Genomic DNA, 17,874 nt, shown 5'->3' with positions numbered 1-17,874 from the left:
TGAAGGCGAGGGCCTGAATCAAGGAGCATCTGGATCCTTCTCCCAGCTGAGCCCTGGTCTTAGGCCTAGACTCCTGTGACCAGGCAGCGCTGAGGACTGCCCTGGAGGCAGGGGTCCTCCAACCCCCACACCCACCAGTCTCTCCCAGGAGAATCCACTGTACATGGGTTTATTCATTCCACAAATGTTTACTAAACAGCTGCTCTGAGCCTGGCATGGTGCCTAATGGGCAAAAACTGAGGATAAGCAAAAGCAGACCTTATCCCTGTCTTCCTGGGGCTGACAGGTTCACTGGGGAGAGAGGCAAGGTCACATGGTCACAGACATAGGGCACCAGCTGTGAGCAGTAAAACAGAAGCTGCTTAAGAGCTTGTAACAGGGAGAAAGGGAAGGCTTCTCTGAAGAAGGGAGGATTTGATCTATGACCTGAAGGAGGAAGACCTCACCAGTGTTCCAGGAGGAAGAAACAGCTTGAGCAAGGGCCCTGTGGCAGCTGGAGGAAGGGGTTCAATGAGAAACTGCCAAAAGGCCACTGAGGCTGTTGGGAGACTAGGCAGAAGGAATGAGGAGGCAGAGCGAGGCTGCGATGAAAGGTAGGGGCTTTGGGGGCCCTTCAGGAGTTTAGCCTTGTTCCCAGGTACCATGGGAAACCAACAAGAGGCTTTAAGTAGAAGTCCCCCTACCCCAACCCTGTCTGAGGTGAGTGGGGGAGGGCAGGGCCCATTTGGGAAGGCCTAGATTGGAGGTTATTACAGAGTCAGAAATAGTGGTGGGAGTTTGATTGCCTGCAGAGGCTGAGGGCAGGGGAGTTAGCCTGGGTAATGGAAGGATGGTGGGCTCAGGTCCTGAATGGGAACATCTTTGAGGGCCAGGTCTGGGGAGGGTCGAGGGGCTGTGATTTTATGGATCCTTGTTGGATTGGCTGTGCCTTGGGAACATTTGTGGGATCAGGCCCGGTATCCTTAGCCCATGGGTTCAAAGAAATACTGGTTATGGAAGCCAGCTGTGGCCAGGAGCTGGCCAAGGAGACCCAGAAGGCACAGCCAGGGAGGGCGTTCTGGAAACTGGAGGGCAAGGCTTATTTCTCCCTGAATGACGGTAGGTGAATCGCCTTTACGAGCCTTGGTTTCGTCCTCTGTAACATGCCCACCTCGCCCACCTCACCATGTTGACAGCGGGCCAGATGTGATGAGGCGCTGAGGAGAAAGCGTTTTGCACAGTGTGAAATGCTGATCAGACGTGACGCTGGCTTAGCGGGGCGCCTCCTCCCCGCGGGGCCGCCCTCAGAAGAGGGTTTAAGACCCGAGGGCGCGGCGTGGCGGCCCCAGCGGCGGCGCTCGCGTTAGGACCCAGCGGATCCGGGCTGGAGGGCGGGCGCCGGCCCCGTCGGGGGCCCGGAGGGGAGCTCGGAGCGGGCAAAGGGGCGGCTCCGGCGGGCGGACTCGGAGCGGGCGGCGGAGTGACCCGGCCAGGTAGGCGCGGGCCTGGCGGCCCGACCGGGGTGGGGGCGCTCCACGGGCCGAGGTCGCGGGCCAGGACGTCGGAGGGCCTCCAGGTGCTAGGGGTGCGGGGCTCCGCGGGTCCCCGATGCTAGGGGCGGCTGCCAGGGTCCCTGAACCCGGGGCCGTCTGAGCAGATGCTAAGAGGGCACTTGGAAAGTTTGGGATCGTTCTGAGGGGAGGACGCGAGTTGGGGAGGGAGGGGAACCCGTTTGCTGGGAGCCAGAAGTGGGGGCGTCGGGGATGGGGCCGCTTTTGTTCTCCCAGGGAGGTTGGAATGTGGCGAGTGGGGTGGGGGTGTCCGGCGGGAGCCGCCGGGACAGAGACGCGGAGAGACAAAGAGAGATCAGAGACGGGAGAGCGCGAGGGAGCGCGCTCGAGCAAGTTTCCGTGGCTGATTGTTCCCAGCTGTGCGGCGCCTGCAACATCTGGTTTTCTCCAGCCGGACCCCAGCCCGGCCTCTGGAACAGACAGAGCCTCCCGCAGAGTGAGTCAGTCAGCGTGGGGGCAGGGGGCTCAGAGTAGGCCCCGCTAGTCCCCCTCCTTCTCAGGCACAGAGGGTAGGGGACGTCCCAGCTGTCGAAGGGGCCAGGGTGGGGAACAGGCCTTCTAGGCAGTCCTGGCCTCCACACACCCAGCAATCCATAGTCTAGAAGTGCCTGGAGATGTGGTCCCTTGGAGGGATCCCTTACTCCCACAGGACTCTCCTCCTTACCGCCCCACCCCTTGCCCTGGGGCCCCTTTCCCAATAAGCCTGGGCCTGGGTGCCCAACCTTCTAGGGGAGGAAAAGACTCCATGCAGGGGGCTGAGAGACCTAGGAGGGACTTTGGGGACAGACAGAGTCACCTTCCCCCAGCCTCTTAAGGCCCCAACTTGGGGCCTTCTGAGTAGTGACAGCTCCATCTAACCTGGCTGCCACCAGCCTGGGGGCCAAGCAGGGGATAGTGAGGCCTTGTGGGGAGTTGCCAGGAAGGCACTCCAGGCTGTTAAGTCCCCTTACTATGAGGAGGCCAAAGGTTTTCAGAATGGGGATGTGGGAGCCAGGTGTCCCCTGCCTGTGGGGCAGCTTGTCATGAGTCCCATCTCCTCGCCCTCACCTGGATTTCCTCACCCACTTCATCTGATTGCAGTAAGGGTGGAGAAAAAGAGTGAGAAGCTGAATGCATGAGATGGGCCAGGGGCCATATAGTCTCAGAATCGGGCAGGAGGGAAAGATGCCCATGTTTCTGCCCCTCTCCCTAAATTCCCTGGGTAGGCTGGGGGGAATGCAGCAAAATTAAGTTTCCAGTTAGCTGTCTGGAAGAACACCTTTTGTTGTGGTGGGGAGGGGGCTTTCCTGGATGGATGAGCCCATGGACTTCCTCCCAGCAGAATGCTGAGAGTCTTGAGGCTGCCCGCCACTGAGCTGAGACTGGACATGAGGACCTGTAAATTCTACCAAGTCCACTATGTGGCCAAAGACTGGAGGCTGGACTCGACCAGTTCTTGAAGTTCAAGAGCTTGGTGAAGGCTATGGACCACTGCCCTCTCCCCAAAAAACTACACACATAACACTTGTCATACAATGTGGGGGGTTCAGAACCCCTGGGCTGGGTGACAGCACGGTCTCCTTCAGCGCTGTCCTTTTAGGATCCAGAGAAACCCTCCTCAAACTCCACCCTAACTGCTTCCCGCTGCAGCAGACAAATAGACCTCAGTCTCGTGAGTGTGTGATGAAGTCAGCCAGGTCTTAGGAGGCCTGGAGGCCTGGCAGGAGAAGAATCTTCTCAGGGTGGGAGCCCTGCCCAGGCCTGGCTGCCCCAGGGGCCCCTGAGGCCCGTACACACATGTGGTTTCCTGCTGAGCAGGATGTTCAGGGCCCAGGGGCTAACTGGGAGCAGGCAGTGGGTTTGGCAGACTGCTGAGTCTGGGCTGTGATGTTGGCTGCGCAGGGTTGGGGTCCCAAGGATGGGCCTGGGGTCAGGGATCCGTGTGATCAGTGCGTTAGACACCCGGGGAAGTGCTGGACCAGAGGGTGGGCATGGGTGTGTGGGCAGGGTCAGGGCTGATAGGGGATTAGAATCCTCCATTCAGTGAGGAGGGCAGGGTAGGGTCTGTTTGTCAGGATCAGTCCTGAAGACAGGCTGGAGGCTGTGTCCCTTGGAACCTGAACACCCAGTAGGTCATCAGGAACCAATGTCCCTCCAGAGTAGTCCCCTTCCCCCTGGGCCCAGACTCCGTGACCCTCCATATGCCTGGCTTCTTTTCCTGGGCTCTCCTTCTCCCGGGTGAATTCAGGGGATCAGAAGTGGGCTCTGAAGTCCTGGGGTAGTGGCCCGGGATGCAGCTTGCCCCTCCTCTTCCTCCAGCTGTCCCCTGACACCAGCCCAGCCCACCTCACTGTGTAGCCATGAGAGCTGCCTACCTCTTCCTGGTATTTCTGCCTGGTAAGTGGCTTCTGGGGCTGGTGGGGCTCCCCTTATGTGGGTGGAAGTGGGGTTTGTGAGGGGAGGGAGCTGGCAGTGAGCTTTTGTTATGCCCTGTGGCCAGAACTCAGCTCCCTGGCTCCCAGGGCCTCCTACCTCCTGGACCACAGACTGGGCCAGCCAACCCCTCCCAAAGTCTGGAGGCGTCTCCTGGACCCTCCCCCCAACCCTCCACAGCAGCAGACTGGAAGGATTCTGGGGAGTGGGCACACACCCAGGCACCAGGATCCACACTTTTTCTTTTCCTTACTGACCCTCCCGGGAGCTGATGTGTAGTAACAGGGGGCGTCCAAGGCAGTCTGAAGGCCTGGGTTCTAGATCCCTTTGGGACCCAACTACCCTATGCAGTCTTGACCTTGAGAAGTTATCAGTGGGGATCACAGAGGCTGTGCAGGTCTAACAGTCTTTCATTTAATAGATATTTGTGGAGCTCCTAGTATGTGCCAGGCAGTGGGCTAGGCCCTGGGGATACAGTGATGAATCAGGCAGACAAATCCCTGTCCTTGTGGTGTTGCCTGCCAGTCTAGAGAAGGGAGGCTGATGTTATCAAGTAGATGTAATAAATGTCAGATTGAGTTGACTGCTACGGAAATAACTGGGAGGATGAGATGGAGAGGGTTGTGGGCCAGCAAGGGCCCCTTAGCAGAGCTGATATTTCAGTTGAGATGAGACTTGAAGGAGGAGAAGCTAACCAAGATCAGAGGTCCAGAAAGAGTCAAGTGCAAAGGCCCTGGGGCAGGCAGAAGCAGGCCCAGTTCCAGGAACAGCGAGAGGCCAGCATGGGGGAGAGGGTAGGATAAGGTCAGCGAGGTGACACAGGACCAGGGAGTATAAGGGCCTTCAGAGTGAAGGAAGGAGTTTGCATCCTGTGGGTCTAAGAGTCTGTTGTAGGATCTTCAGGTCTTATAGGCCTACCCTGGGGACCTCTACCTCCCCTCCCTAGAAGTGCCGTGGGGCCTTTGCTGTCCTTCCGTGCCAGGCACCACCTCAGCTTTGCCTTTTCCTCACAGCAGGCCTGCTGGCTCAGGGCCAGTATGACCTGGACCCGCTGCCTCCATTCCCAGACCATGTCCAGTACACCCACTATAGCGACCAGATTGGTAAGGCCTTACCACCCCCAGGCCTCCCCCATCCCTGCTCCCCAGATGCGCATGGCTCAGCCAGGGACCAGGTCGGGTAGCACAATGGCAATCTTGGGGTGTGGCCCCTGGCTCACTTGTGACCTGGGGCTGGGGACTAGTCTGACCCCCACCAATTACACTTTCATCTTTATTTTCAGACAACCCTGACTACTATGATTATCAAGGTAAAGGACGGGGGCAGGATAGGATGGGTGGGCAGCTGGGTGGGGAGCCCATGGAGACCTGCAGGGGGGTGTGGAGGAGGGAGCAGACCCCCCTATCATCTCCCATTGCAGAGGTGACTCCTCGGCCCCCCGAGGAGCAGTTCCAGTTCCAGTCCCAGCAGCAAGTACAGCAGGAAGTAATCCCAGCCCCCACCTTAGGTAAGCCACAAGCTCCAGCCAAACCCGGGAGTGGGTGGGGTGGTCTGTGCTGGGGCTGGGAGAGGGGACCTCTCCTGCTCTGAACAGACCCCTCCCAATGATCTCTGCCTGCCTCTCCCCCTGCACCAGAACCAGGAAATGTAGAGACGGAGCCCACGGAGCCTGGGCCTCTGGGTAAGAGCCTTCCTGACAACTGGAGAGACAGAGGCATGGTCCCGGAAGTTAGGGGGCAGTGGGGCATGGCACTGGGAGGACGGAGACAGCATGGGTAGATGGTGGGGTGAGGGGCTTGTAGATGTGCCCCTGCAACTCCAGGGCCCCCAAGGTGGCTCCAGGAGATCCCTCTGCTCCCTGGGCCTGGCTGGAGGCGGAGCTGGCTGCAGCCTTAGGAGGGGCCCTCTGCTCCCAGACACTGGGGTGGGGCGGGAGCATGCTGGGGGCTTACTGCCAGCAGGATGGGGTGGTGCTCATGGCAGCCGAGGTGAGGATGGGGCAGAAAGCCCAGGCTGGCTCAGCGGGCCTGCCCCAGCCAAGAGCCTGAGAGAGCCAGCCTGTGTGTGAGGGACCCTGTCTCACAGCTCAGTGTGTGAGTGTGTGCAGACCTCTCGTGAGGTTGCTGTGGACTGTTGTGACTGTATGTGGGTGTAGATTTGTGTTTGAACTTGTGTGTTTCAATATATGCTTCTAAGCGTGGCTGTGAATTTGTGTGTGTGTAAATACACTGGGTAACATCGGGCAGCCTGGGAAGGGCCAGCAGTGTGGTGTGTGCATGTGTTGGGGTGTGTGTCTAGGCTTGGCCTGAGGGTGCAGGGGTCCCCAGGCCCGGAGAGCCAGTCTCCACGGGTGAGGTGCTCTGAGCCTCAAGCTGCAGCCCCCAGTCTGACCCCACCTGTCACTCAGACTGCCGCGAGGAGCAGTACCCGTGTACCCGCCTCTACTCCATACATAAGCCTTGCAAACAGTGTCTCAACGAGGTCTGCTTCTACAGGTGAGCACGGGCTGGCAGGTGGGTGGCGGAGGGGGGATGACAGCTCGCTTCAGCGGCCAAGGTGTGATTGTGGGGAGAGATTGCCAGTCCTAAAGTTGAGCTCAGCTCTGGTTAAGCTCAGGCCTGGGGGCCATGACTTGGGCTCCAATGCCAGGTCCCTTCTGGGCTCGCCCAGTAGCGCTGGGTGAGGGTGGGGCTGACACCTGTGCCGGCCCCATCCCCTCAGCCTCCGCCGCGTGTATGTGGTCAACAAGGAGATCTGTGTCCGCACAGTCTGTGCCCACGAGGAGCTCCTGCGAGGTAGGAAGGCCTCCACCCCCGCCCTCCCCCAACCCCTACTTGTTGTCCAGCCATGTGTCCACCGACCTGATGTTTATGAAACATGGGTCATATGCTGGGGCCACTTCCAGGGGTTCCTGGGCTCCCCTCCTGGCTGCTTTTTATCTCCAGAATATCTCCTGTCACCAGGGATGGGGAGGGGGTGGCAGTTCCCATCACCTACCCTCACTCTGACCCCAAATCCTTCCTGCCCCCTCAACAGCTGACCTATGTCGTGACAAGTTCTCCAAATGTGGCGTGATGGCCAGCAGCGGCCTATGCCAGTCCGTGGCCATTGCCTGTGCTAGGAGCTGCGGGGGCTGCTAGGGTGGAGCTGGCACCCCAAGCCCTGGCCCCTCCTCGGATCTGGGGCCCTTCGGCTCTACCTGACCTGGTGCTTTTCTCCCCAGCCCAACATTCCTTTTATTCTGTAAAAAGTTAGTGGACTGTAGCCCTGGGGGGTTGCCTCAGGCCCCTCCCCAGCCTGTGGCCACCCCTGGGGCACAAGGGGGTGCTCCCCAATGCCCAGTCTCGCCCCCAGGTGGGGGACATCCCAGGCCTCTCTATGGGGTCTGGGCCCCTGACGTGCCTTCTCAGTCCCTCTGAGGACAGTCCCCCACTCCAGGCCCACCTCCCCCCAAGGTAGGCTCTGACCCTCACCCCAGCTGGTCTGCTTGGATTTCCTACAGCCCCTGGGCATAGATCACCTTTGTTTTATACAAAATTAAAAACAGGTTTTTACAAAAGATTCAGAGTCACTTTTTCAGGCGGGAGCACAGAGGAGATGGCCTGCGGCCTCCAACACTGCTCGTCCGCACCGAGAGGCTACCCGGCCGCTTCAGGAGAAGGCCATGTTCCAGCGACCCATGGCCTTGCCTCTGCACTCCCAGCCCTGCCTCCTCACCAACCCGCTTCAGCTCTGACCTGCCCAGAAAGATAGGCCATGACACCTGCCCCCTAGGGGTGTGTGTGTGTGTGTGTTGCAGAGGGTTGTATCAAAAAATAGAAGGTTCAGGAATACAGTTTTCTCATTGTCAGGGCTGCTTGGTGAGGCTGTGAATCCCCCATCATCGGAGGGGGTGCCAGGCAAGATGGGAGGCCACCCGTGTGGAAGGGTGTGTATAGAGTGTAAGGCCAGAGGTCAAGGTTGGTGGACTCTGATATCAGGGGCTTTTGCAGGGAGGGAAGGCTGGTGCAGTTCAGAGAATAGAAACAGGGAAGCCATTATAACACCTCCCTCTGACCAGCAATGTATGAAGGCTCAGCACATCATCTTATTTAACTCTCCAAACAGGCCTACTTGTTGGCTACACTTAATGTTCCCATTTTACAGACAGGCAAACTAAGCCTAGAGGCATTACGTAACCCACCCATGGGTCCACAGCGATGTGGTGGGGCTGGGGCAGAGCCTGACCCCACTGGACTCCATGAGATGAGACTGCTCCTTGGAAACACAGACTGAGCCCCTGGTTCCTTGTGTACTTCCTCACAGCCACCCTGGGAAGCAGACTCCCATTTTACAGATGAGCAAACTGAAGCTCTGACCTGTTAAGCAGCTTTGTGCAGGATCACCCAGAGGAGCCAAGGCAAGACCGCACGTCCACTCCCAGGTCTGCACTTGTTCACCACGTTACCTGGGAGGCCTGTCACTGTCCAGAGGGTGGGCCCTGTCCTCAGGAGGGGCCAGAGAAGAGGGTAGAAAGCTTCAGCTGCAAAGAGTTGAGCCATGGAGTTTGGGTCCCACCCCCAAGCCTCCAAAGTCCCATCTGTTCAAGGGGGTGGGTGGCGCAGGACCCCAGAGGCCTCCCCACCCTGATATCCTGGGGGGTTAGGAACAGGCCTTTCTGGGGGGTTCAACACAGGCGTTTCTGAAGCCTCCCCCATCCCCCTGAGCACCCCTCACCAGGGGACACCATCTCTCTTGCCCCAGACCCCTCCTGTTCCCCTCCTATCTTCTGGGTGGAGACATATTAATAAAGGGACACATCTGTACAAACCATTTTAAAAAATGGGGTTGTCTTGTTACAAAAAACAGAACAGTTCTGAACAATTAACATTGTAAAAAGGTACAAAAATACAGGGACTCTGAATTCTCTGAGGAATTCCCTGACAAACACTCTGAACTAAGGCGGAGACCTCTGGGAAGCCAGAGGAGGGCTTGGGTCTCTGGCCCCTGCCCCAGGCCTGGACACCCCTCCTCTTCCCTGTGAGCCTGTGCTCCAGGCCCAGCCAGAGACAAGGGGGTCTCTCTCCAACCCCTGGCTTTGGCTCTGTCACTCTCGGGGAGGATCACATACAATCTGCACTGGCTCATCCCAGGGGCGAGGGGCTGGACTGAGGGGGCCCACAGAGAGTGGGTGGCTCTGATGAGGCTGGGAGACCGCTGCTGGGTCTGGCTTGGTGCTGGAGTCCCCATCCCGCAGCACTGCCATCCCTGCTCCTCCTCACCCCTAGCTGTGCTCTGGGGGCCCAGGCCCTGGGTAGACGGTGCTGAGACGAGGCCCCTGTCCTGCCCTGGCCATGGGGTGGCTCTTCAGGACACCAGCCAGGAAGATGCTCACTTCTCTGGGGGGCCGGAGGAGGGAGAGAAGGATGCTGAGCTCCTTCGAAGCTCCTGGTGCAACTGTCCCTTCAGTGTGGACACCTGGAGAAGAGAGGAGGTAAGGCCAACCCAGGACCCCCACCTGGTTTCAGAGAAGTGGGAGGTTACTAACAGATGGACCCTAAGCTGCAGCTGGGACTGGAAGGGACCTAGTGCTGCCTGTTTCAGGAGAAACCAGGTCTCATTAAAAGCCAGGGTATGTCCACCCTTTCTTATTTTGCTCTGTGCAGCAGTTGGGTGTCTGTTGACTGCTCAGCATCTCTTTAGGGGCCACCCATCCCCTCTCTCACCACTAGGATAGGCCTGGCACCAGCCCGACTCCAGGGGTGGACCTGTGAGCCAGGCCAGGCCTGCCAGAGCAGCCTTGCCCTGCAGACATGATCAGGGCAGAGATGGTGACGAGGGGGCCTGCAATCTCAGTTGGCCAGTGAGGATCATCGTTGGGGCTGTTGCTGTTGCTCTCAGGAAGAAGGGTCCCTCTCTCCTCTGGGGTCAAGGGTGATTAGGATAATCTGAGGCTGGAGCTGCTGAGGCCACCTGTGCCACCCAGGGAGACCGCCTGCCCAGCACGGAGCCATGGCAAGGGGACTGAGTTCCAGTGACATCACTTGAGCCCCTGTGTTCAGCCATGGCTGACAGTAGCATAGATCCCCCTGGACCACTTCAGCTATGGGTGCCATCGACCCCTTATACCTAAGAGGTTAACTCCAGCCCCCTCTCCCTCTCCCACTTCCAGCTCCAAACTTCCACCCCAGCCCAGATTCCTGAAGGGGGAGTCCTGCTGGTACTGCATCCCCCTGGGGAGGGGCCGGAGCCCACCAGGCCTGAGTACCTGCTCTTCCAGCCCACGAACCCTCTGCCGGTGGGCCCGCTCCCGCGCCTCCAGGGTGCGCTCTGTCTGCACCTGGGCACTGCGTAGACGCTCCACTTCCTGCTGCAGCTCCAGCTGCTGCTCATCCACCTCCAGCCGGGCTGGGCTATGGTTCTGCTCCAGCGCCACCACCTGGGCCTGCGGGAGGGGCGGCTAGTCAGGCCTCTGGCTGTGTGTGTGTGTCTCTGTGTGTGTGTCTGTGTGTGTGTGTGTGTGTCTGTGTGTGTGTGTGTGTGTGTGTGTGTCTCTGTGTGTGTGTGTGTCTCTGTGTGTGTGTGTGTGTGTGTGTGTGTGTGTGTGAAGGGGTGTCAGGCACCTCCCCGGGGTGGCGGGGAAGCCTAAGGGTCCCTTGGGGCCAAGCATGGGATGCAGAAGAGATTCCTGTTTGTCTTCCACCCCCAGCCCTCCTGGCCTGCAAATCCTGGGTCAGGGTACTTAGTGATCCCAACACGCATACCTATTCAAACAGAGAAGCCCATGTACATATGGCCATAAAAGCAAGCATGTAAATGTGTGTGTTTACACAAATGCATGCATAAAAGTGCAGTACTTTTACATCTAAATACATGAAGACATCTATCTGCACCCAAAGGTACAGACTCCTAATTCACAGGCCCCTAAGACTTAGATCTGCCACATCCATCCATGCACAAGGTTCTCCCAGGTACACTCAGAGCTCTTCATGTCCACAACACACATGAACACACAGCCTTCTGTGCGGACAGGTCTTTAGCATCTCTTTTCTCTCCACTTTGGGGAGGACCCCTTGCTTGGGACGCGGCCCTGAGCTGCCCCCTCTTAAGGGTCTGGGCTCGTGGGTTGTCGGGGTTGAGAGCTCTAGGCTGACTGAGCCATCAGCTCCTCATGGGACGGCCTGGCACTCAGGCTGGGGGTGAGGTTGGGTCCAGGCCAAGGAGAGACGGTATCCAGGGCTGGGTGGGCGGGGGCTAGACCTCCAACAGCTGGATCTGCCTCTGGGCCTCGGCCAGCTCGAGCTCAGCCCCCGTGAGTGTGCGGTCCAGGCGGCCCTTCTCTGCACTCAGCCGCACCGTGTCCTCGTGACTGCGAAGCTTCTCCCGTTCCACCTAGGTGGGAGAGCAGGAGGGGATCAGGGTGCCCAAGAAAGGAGGGAGGTCCCAGGAAGAGAGAGAGGCTCAGAGAGGGATGTCAGATTAGAGGCAGCAGGATCATTTGAGGCCCCCTGACCCTAGGGACATACAGCTGGGACCAACCATGGCTAGAGCCCAAAGGAAGAGAAGGGAGGGCTCTGGGGGCACAGCTCACCTTGTCCAGCGTCCTCTTGAGGGCCACCCGGTCCTTCTCCAGCCGCAGGGCTGACCGCTCCACCTCCCGCTTCTCAGCCTCCAGCTGAGCCAGGGCGTGCTGCAGGCTGCCCAGGCGCTCCTGCAGCAGCCGCCGCTCGTCCTGCAGCTTCTGGACCGTGTGCAGGGCCGCAGCCTCACCCTCTTGCCGTTGCCGCAGCACCTGCAGCAGAAGCCAGTGAGTCCCTCATCCATCTGGGCCCCAGGGTTGCATCCAAGGCTTGGGGATGATGAGGCCAGCCTGCTGTGCCCCTTCGCTAGGCAAGGCGACTGTGAGGCCTACATCGGGGAACTGTCGCCTGAGGCCGGACGGTTCTCTCCCGGCCTCAGCTTCTCCATCTGTATAATGGGGATAGGGGCTGAGTGAATTATGCTCCCTCACAGGAGGCTGGGCCTGGGTTTGGGATGAGGTTGTGGTAGGTGGGAAGGTCCTGACCTTGTCCCAAGGGCCTCGTGGTCCCGGGGACGGAAGAGCCTGCCCTGACCCTCACCTCCTGCAGCTGTTGCAGCTGGCCCTCGGCCTCTGCCCGCTGCAGCTCCAGGTCTGCAAGCTCGCCCCGCATTGTCTGCACCTGCTCGCCCAGGGAGCTGCTCTGCTTCCGAGCCTCGGATAATGCCTGCCGAGCGGCCTCCAGCCGTTCCTGGGGGACAAGGGCTGATGGTGCCAGGCTGGCCTGGGAGCCCTGAGGCAAAGAGCTCCCCTCTACTAGGTACCTCCAAGCCAGGCTCACAGCCCACAAAACAGGTAGTCCTCTCACCTGGAGAGTGAGCCAGACAGTAGGCCTTGCCCACGGCCTATCCACTGACCTGTTCAAGGTGGGGACACCGCAGACCCCAACTCTCCCCCATTAGCCTGCCCCCTGGGTCCCTCAGCCCATCCTACTAGGTAGGCTTGGGCCCACCTCCCCCCAGAGCCTCCTCTCATTGGCCAATGCTCTTATTGGGTGCACCCCCCTCCCTCAAAGCCAGCTCTCATTGGCTCCTGGGTTCCCAGCCCACTGCCCTAGGGACTGGCTCTCCACCAGGGCCTCCAAGCCTGCCTTGGAGGCTAACTCTCTCACTGGGCCCACCCACAGCCAGACCCTGGAACCCCCATACTTGGAGCACTTGGCGGTCATGTTCACAGGCGGTCAGGGCCTTCTGCAGTTGTAGGTTCTTGTCCTGGGTGCTGGTGAGGCTGGCGCTGCTCTGGGCCAAAGCCTCTGTCAGGCCCTGCACCTTGTCCCGCAGGGTCCCCTCGCTCTCTTCCACCTTGGTCAGGGCCCCGCTCAGCCGCTCCACCGTCAGCTGCAGAGTCCCCGCCTTCACCTCACTGTCTGCCACCTGGAAAGAGGACAGACAGGATGGTCCAGTGACTCTGTTCCGTTTGTGTCAGGTGTGCCTAACCTAAGCCCTGCCCACCTCTCTTTGTCACTGATGCTTATTGTTCCTTTGCACTGCCTCTGGCTCCACTGGCTGCAACTTGGGCCCGGTCGCACTGCCAGTTCACCAGCACACGGGTGCCATCAACCTGGTAGTCCCAGTCCCTGTGGTCTCCTCTTTGTTCTCATTCCCCTCGCTCTCCCTGCTATGGAGGAAAAAGGGTAACCACCACAACCCTGATATTTTCTGTCTTCTTAACTTTGGTGACTGACAGTGTAGGGCTAGCAGAGTTACTGAACTCCAGTGAGAGCTGAGCTTCCTGGCAGCCAAGGCAAAAAATGAAAATGAGTGAAATCTATGTCTCTAACTTGTCCCATATGCTCCTTTGAGTACAGACTCCGTCATCAGACAGTCCTAAATTCTAATTTTGAGTCTGCTTCTTATTACCCATGTGATCTTGGGCAATGACATGACCTCTGTGAACCTCCATCTGTCCATCTGTGAAATGGGGTGATGATACTTGCCTCACCGGGTTGTTGGGAGGATCACATAGTCCCTGTAGTGTACTTGGCACAGGGCACGCAGATGGGGAGCCTGCAGCTGGGGAAGGGGACCCACCTGTCTCTGCAAGGAGTCCACCCGCTCCTGGAGAGCCTGGGCATGGGCCTCCCGGTCGCTCAGGCCCAGGCGGCTGCGCTGCAGTTCCCCCTCGAGTGAGCGCCGCTGCAGCTCCAGCTTTATGGTGCGGCTCTCGGAAGCGTCCAGCACCTCCTTCAGACGCCGCTTGTCACTCTCCAGCTTTCCCTCATTGGCCTTCATCTTGCTGATCTTTTCCTGTGGGGCGGGGAGGGCTCAGGCCCCATTTCTGCAGTACCCCCTCCACCTCCCGCATCCCTCAGGAGAAAGTGGGGAGCAGCCTCAAAGGGGCTGGTCCAGCCACTCGCTGTGTGATCCAGTGCTGGTCCCTGACACTTCCTGGGGCCTCAGCCTCCCCATATGTTCACAGGATGGGTTGACTTGAGGATCCCAGAGGACTTTCTAGTTTTGCCCGTCACAGAGGCTGTGTGACCCAGTATCAACTCTCCCTCCCTGCTCTCTGGCCCTATTTCACACTGTATGGTGGGGGGACTGGATTGGTCCAGGGATACCACAACCTGGGTATTTACAAAGCCCTGGGAGTTGGGTATAAAAATGCAGATTCCAGGGCCTCCCTCTCAGAGGCCGGCCCAGAGCTGCCTGCGGGACTTGAGCTGAGTCAGGCAGGAGCCTTGGGCCCTACCGGGTTTTAAGGGATGATAATCCTCCCTTCGCCTCGTGGGGTCAGCCAGTGAAGGAGACTTGGGGCATGAGGATGGGGCAGGAGGACAGACTGGGGTCCTTCTCTTCCTTTTACCATCCGAGAGACAGGCAGGTCAAGGGGGTGTTATTACAACAGCCCCCCAGGCCTGGGCTCTCTTCCACCCTGCTCAGAGCCCCAACCCTGCGATGTCTGGGCCCAGCAGCCCCACTCTGGCTCCTACCCAGCTTTGTTCCCGGCCTCCTCCCGCGGCCCCTGCGGCTGGGCCCAAGGCCAGACCTGAAGCCGCAGACACAACAATCCAGCTCAAGCTTGGCCTAGAGCCAAAGGCAGGGGGTGGGCTGTAGGGGCAGTCATGGAGGGCCAGGGGAGGAAAGGGGAGGGAAGGGGGCGGATCTGTGGCTGTAAGAAGGGCTCAAGGCTTCAGCAGCCTGGACCATCACCACCAGGGCCTGTGCTTCTTGCCCCAGACATGCACACGCACACACAGATGTCTCCCAAACCCACATAAAACCCCCAGAACACCACGTGTGCCTATATAGAGATGAAGGAAGCAGAGGTCCCTTGAGCACCATCTATGTGTCAAGAGTGTAGGTGCAGTCTCTGGGAGATAATTATTGGTCTCCCCATTCTGTAGAAGATGAAAATGAGAATCACACAGCAGGGCAAGGACTTGAACCCAGATCTGTTAGCCTCCAATGCCTGGGCTCTTTCTTCTATAGCCTAATGACCTCAATATGGAACAAGATGATGAAATCTGAATGTGCTTTTGGAGAGTCACAGGCTGGTCACTTCAGTGGCTGCTGAGAGCCCCAGGCAGATGAACAGGGATGCACACAGGAGGACTTACTGACATCCATTCAGGGACACACAGATCTGCCCCACCCCCTCCCCTTGGCCCTCAGCTCCTGCCCACCTGGCTGGCCCGAAGCTCACTCTCGGTGGCCTGCAGGCTCCTCTCCAGGGAGGCCACCTGGTCCAGCACTGCCCGGTGCTCCCGCTCACTGCGCCGCATGCTCTCCTCTTGCAGTGCCAGCTCAGCCTGGGCCCCACTCAGCCGCGCATCCACGCTGCGCCGGGCTGCGGCCCCCACCCAGCCCCGTCAGGCCTGGCCAGTCACAGCCCTGAGACCTGAACCAGGCCTGCCCTCCTCCTACCCCAGGGCCTGCCTCTACGAGGGTCTGTGGGTCTGGACATCGGGTGGGATTGGCCAGGGAGGGTCCCCCAGGGGAGGCAGCCCCTGACTCAGGCCATGGTGGCCAGGGCAGGAATGCAGCAGCAGCTCAGGCCAGTCTAGCAGCCTCCCATCTCAGCTGCTAAGAGAACAAGAGAGCAAGGACCCAGGTAGTCAGACCCACCTTCCTCACTCTCGGCCACAGCCTTCTGCAGCTGCCTTGCCCGTGAGCTTGTACTGTCCCTCTCAGCCTCCATCTCAGCCAGCTGGCGACTCAGGGTGCTCATCTGGGCCCGGAGCTCATCCTACAGCCCCAGTGTCGGTGAGGAAGGAAACATCCCTGCTCTGACGACCTGCAGCCCCTCACGGGGCCCTTAGCCACCCGGTTTCCTCTCCAGCCACTCACACCCCACCATACCCGTTCCCTCTGGGCACTCCGCAGCTCCTGCAGGAACTCCCGGAGGGCCCCCCGCACTGCTTCCGGGTCCAGGTCTGGAGATGCTGGGGAGGTGGCAGGTCCTGGAGATGGTGGCTCGGACCCAGGGCTGCGTTCCAAGGGGCTGGAGCTGCTGAGCCCTTCCCCACTTCCTGGAAAAGGAGATATGCTCAGGGATGCAGGAGGCACTGGCCTCTCCTGCTTGGATGGCGCCTGCAGGCTCCTAATGCATCTCATCCACCCCTGCTGTGGCCGGCAGCCCACGTGAGCTTCCCACAGCACAAACTGGGTCGCTTCACCCACTTGCTTAACCCTTCACCAGCCCCCACAACCCTCAGAATCAAGCCCAACTTCCCTGTCACCACCTGCTGCTCACTCCGGCATCACCCTCTCTCCCTTTACGAGCTGGCTACTTCACATCACCCACAGCTCCCACGTTCTAGAACACCCCCTCTTATAAAAGCACTAGGGCCTTTGTACATGCTGAACCCCTCTCTCCCTGTGGCTTCTCTTTGCCTGGCCCATTCCTTTAGGCTTAAATGTAAAGATCACTTCCCAGAGGCCTCCCTGACCCCAGGCTGGGTTTGGGTGAGCTCATCCCCTTACAGGGGTCTGATGTCTGCTTCCCTACCCAGACCCCAAGCGCCATGAAGGCTGCATCCCCAGGGCCCAGTCCAAGGACGGACACTCCATCACCTCTACGCCTCCCTGTACTGAGTGCTTACTGTGTGCCGGGCATGGGCCAATGCCTGCCCTACATCACCTCATTTCATCCTCACAGTAATTCCCTGAGACGTAAGGACCAATTTCCCCCTTCACAGGCTGGGAGAGCTCAAAGCAGTTAAATGATTTGCTTGGTCTCAAAGATGGGAAGATCCTGAGCCAGGAATTGAACCCAGGTGCCCCTATTTCCCAGCTGAAAAAAAGAGCTCTCCTTGGGAGATGATGGGCTAGGAAGGGGTGGGAGGGGGCGGGGTGGACAGAGACAGGACGGCACCTGGAGGTCAACACAGGAACTGCAGGCTAGAGGGTCCGCGTGCCCTTCGCATCCTCCTGCCTCTGCCAAGAGACACCCAAACTGCCCCACAGCTCTGTCAACACCCAAAGGACCCAGAGCAGGACGTCTACCCACTGCCTTCATCCCCTCAGAGTAAAGCCAGCACCCTCGTGGTGGCCTGCAAGGACTATGGGAGCAGGCCCTGTGCCTATGAACCCTGTGCCTCCCCTCTTACACCGTTCCACCTTGCTTGCTACACTCCGGCTGCTCTCGGGCCCTTGCTGTCCACAGGACAGGGGTCCTCCCACACAAGACCTTTCCACGGTCCTCAGTCTCTTCTCCCAATCTCCCCTTAGCTACCACCTCCTCAGGGAGGCTCTCCCTGCCTCCCACACAACATCCGAGCCCCGCCCTTGTCTTCTCCTTAAAAAATCTTTTATTGTGATAAGGTATATACAACAAAATATGACTTTTTGACCACCTTTACGTGTATACTTTAATTATATTCACGCTGCAATGTGAACATCACCACTGTTTCTAAATCCTGTCCATCACTCCTATTATGAGTTGAATTGTAACACCTCAGCATGTGACCTGATTTGGAAATCAAGGTGTGCTAGATGTCATTAGTTAAAATGAGGTCATAAGTAGGGTGGACCTTAATCCAGTATGATTGATGTCCTTATAGAAAGGGGAGATCTGGACACATCCTCGAGGAGAACTCTGTATAGACTGAGGTTAAGCTGCTATGAGTCAGGGAACTACCAGAAGCTAGGAAACCTGGAACAAATTCTCTTCTAATGCCTTCAGTAGGAAGGCCCTGCTGACAACCTGACCTTGGACTTCTGGCCTCCAGGCCCTTGAGGCACAAATTTCTGTTGTTTAAGCCACAAAGCCGCTCAGTTTGCGGTACTTTGCAATAAGTAGTCCTGGGAGACTAATACAACCCCAAACTCTAAACTGGTAAGAAACAACTCCTAATGTTCCCCTCCCCACAACCCCTGGTAACCTTTAATTTCTGTCCCAGTGAACGTCCAT

The 17,874-nt window shown here is 58.6% G+C and overlaps 2 protein-coding genes across 16 annotated transcripts in view; one reads left to right on the top strand and one right to left on the bottom strand.

Annotated features, from left to right (window-relative positions):
• Positions 1–1,284: 1,284 nt before the first annotated feature.
• MFAP2 (microfibril associated protein 2) lies at positions 1,285–7,521 on the top strand. Of its 7 annotated transcripts, none has more exons than XM_032495290.1 (10): positions 1,289–1,472; positions 1,908–1,986; positions 3,849–3,926; positions 4,979–5,065; positions 5,245–5,271; positions 5,383–5,469; positions 5,599–5,643; positions 6,370–6,457; positions 6,684–6,757; positions 6,999–7,521. In XM_032495290.1, the coding sequence occupies exons 3-10, from the start codon at positions 3,890–3,892 to the stop codon at positions 7,100–7,102; spliced, it is 549 nt and encodes a 182-aa protein (XP_032351181.1). In that variant the 5' UTR covers positions 1,289–1,472; positions 1,908–1,986; positions 3,849–3,889; the 3' UTR covers positions 7,103–7,521. The 7 variants fall into 7 exon arrangements, with proteins under 7 accessions (XP_032351184.1, XP_032351183.1, XP_032351182.1 ...); XM_032495287.1 differs by having other exon boundaries at positions 1,294–1,472; positions 4,976–5,065; XM_032495288.1 differs by lacking the exon at positions 1,289–1,472 and adding an exon at positions 1,531–1,555 and having other exon boundaries at positions 4,976–5,065.
• A 1,248-nt stretch (positions 7,522–8,769) lies between these two features.
• CROCC (ciliary rootlet coiled-coil, rootletin) overlaps positions 8,770–17,874 on the bottom strand; it is a 47,148-nt gene continuing 38,043 nt past the window's right edge. For 7 of the 9 annotated variants that reach the window (XM_032495270.1, XM_032495264.1, XM_032495268.1 and 4 more), the window contains 10 exons: positions 15,822–15,991; positions 15,588–15,708; positions 15,146–15,309; positions 13,551–13,766; positions 12,669–12,893; positions 12,062–12,211; positions 11,533–11,733; positions 11,202–11,333; positions 10,210–10,386; positions 8,770–9,419 (listed from right to left, as the gene is read on the bottom strand). In XM_032495270.1, coding sequence (XP_032351161.1) covers positions 9,333–9,419; positions 10,210–10,386; positions 11,202–11,333; positions 11,533–11,733; positions 12,062–12,211; positions 12,669–12,893; positions 13,551–13,766; positions 15,146–15,309; positions 15,588–15,708; positions 15,822–15,991 — 1,643 coding nt within the window. In that variant the 3' untranslated portion in view covers positions 8,770–9,332. Of the gene's footprint in view, positions 9,420–10,209; positions 10,387–11,201; positions 11,334–11,532; positions 11,734–12,061; positions 12,212–12,668; positions 12,894–13,550; positions 13,767–15,145; positions 15,310–15,587; positions 15,709–15,821; positions 15,992–17,874 lie in introns of those variants that run through there. The other 2 variants (XM_032495266.1, XM_032495272.1) reach the window with 2 other exon arrangements.

Source organism: Camelus ferus, chromosome 13, assembly GCF_009834535.1.
Source record: "Camelus ferus isolate YT-003-E chromosome 13, BCGSAC_Cfer_1.0, whole genome shotgun sequence".
Lineage (NCBI taxonomy): Eukaryota > Metazoa > Chordata > Mammalia > Artiodactyla > Camelidae > Camelus > Camelus ferus.
This window is presented reverse-complemented; position numbering and strand designations above follow the sequence as displayed.

Coding starts and splice junctions, on each gene's coding strand:
- MFAP2 (XM_032495289.1), top strand. CDS start 3,890: ATGAGAGCTGCCTACCTCTTCCTGGTATTTCTGCCTG. Junction 5,272..5,382: donor TGACTACTATGATTATCAAG/GTAAAGGACGGG, acceptor CTCCCATTGCAG/AGGTGACTCCTCGGCCCCCC. Junction 5,644..6,369: donor CACGGAGCCTGGGCCTCTGG/GTAAGAGCCTTC, acceptor CCTGTCACTCAG/ACTGCCGCGAGGAGCAGTAC.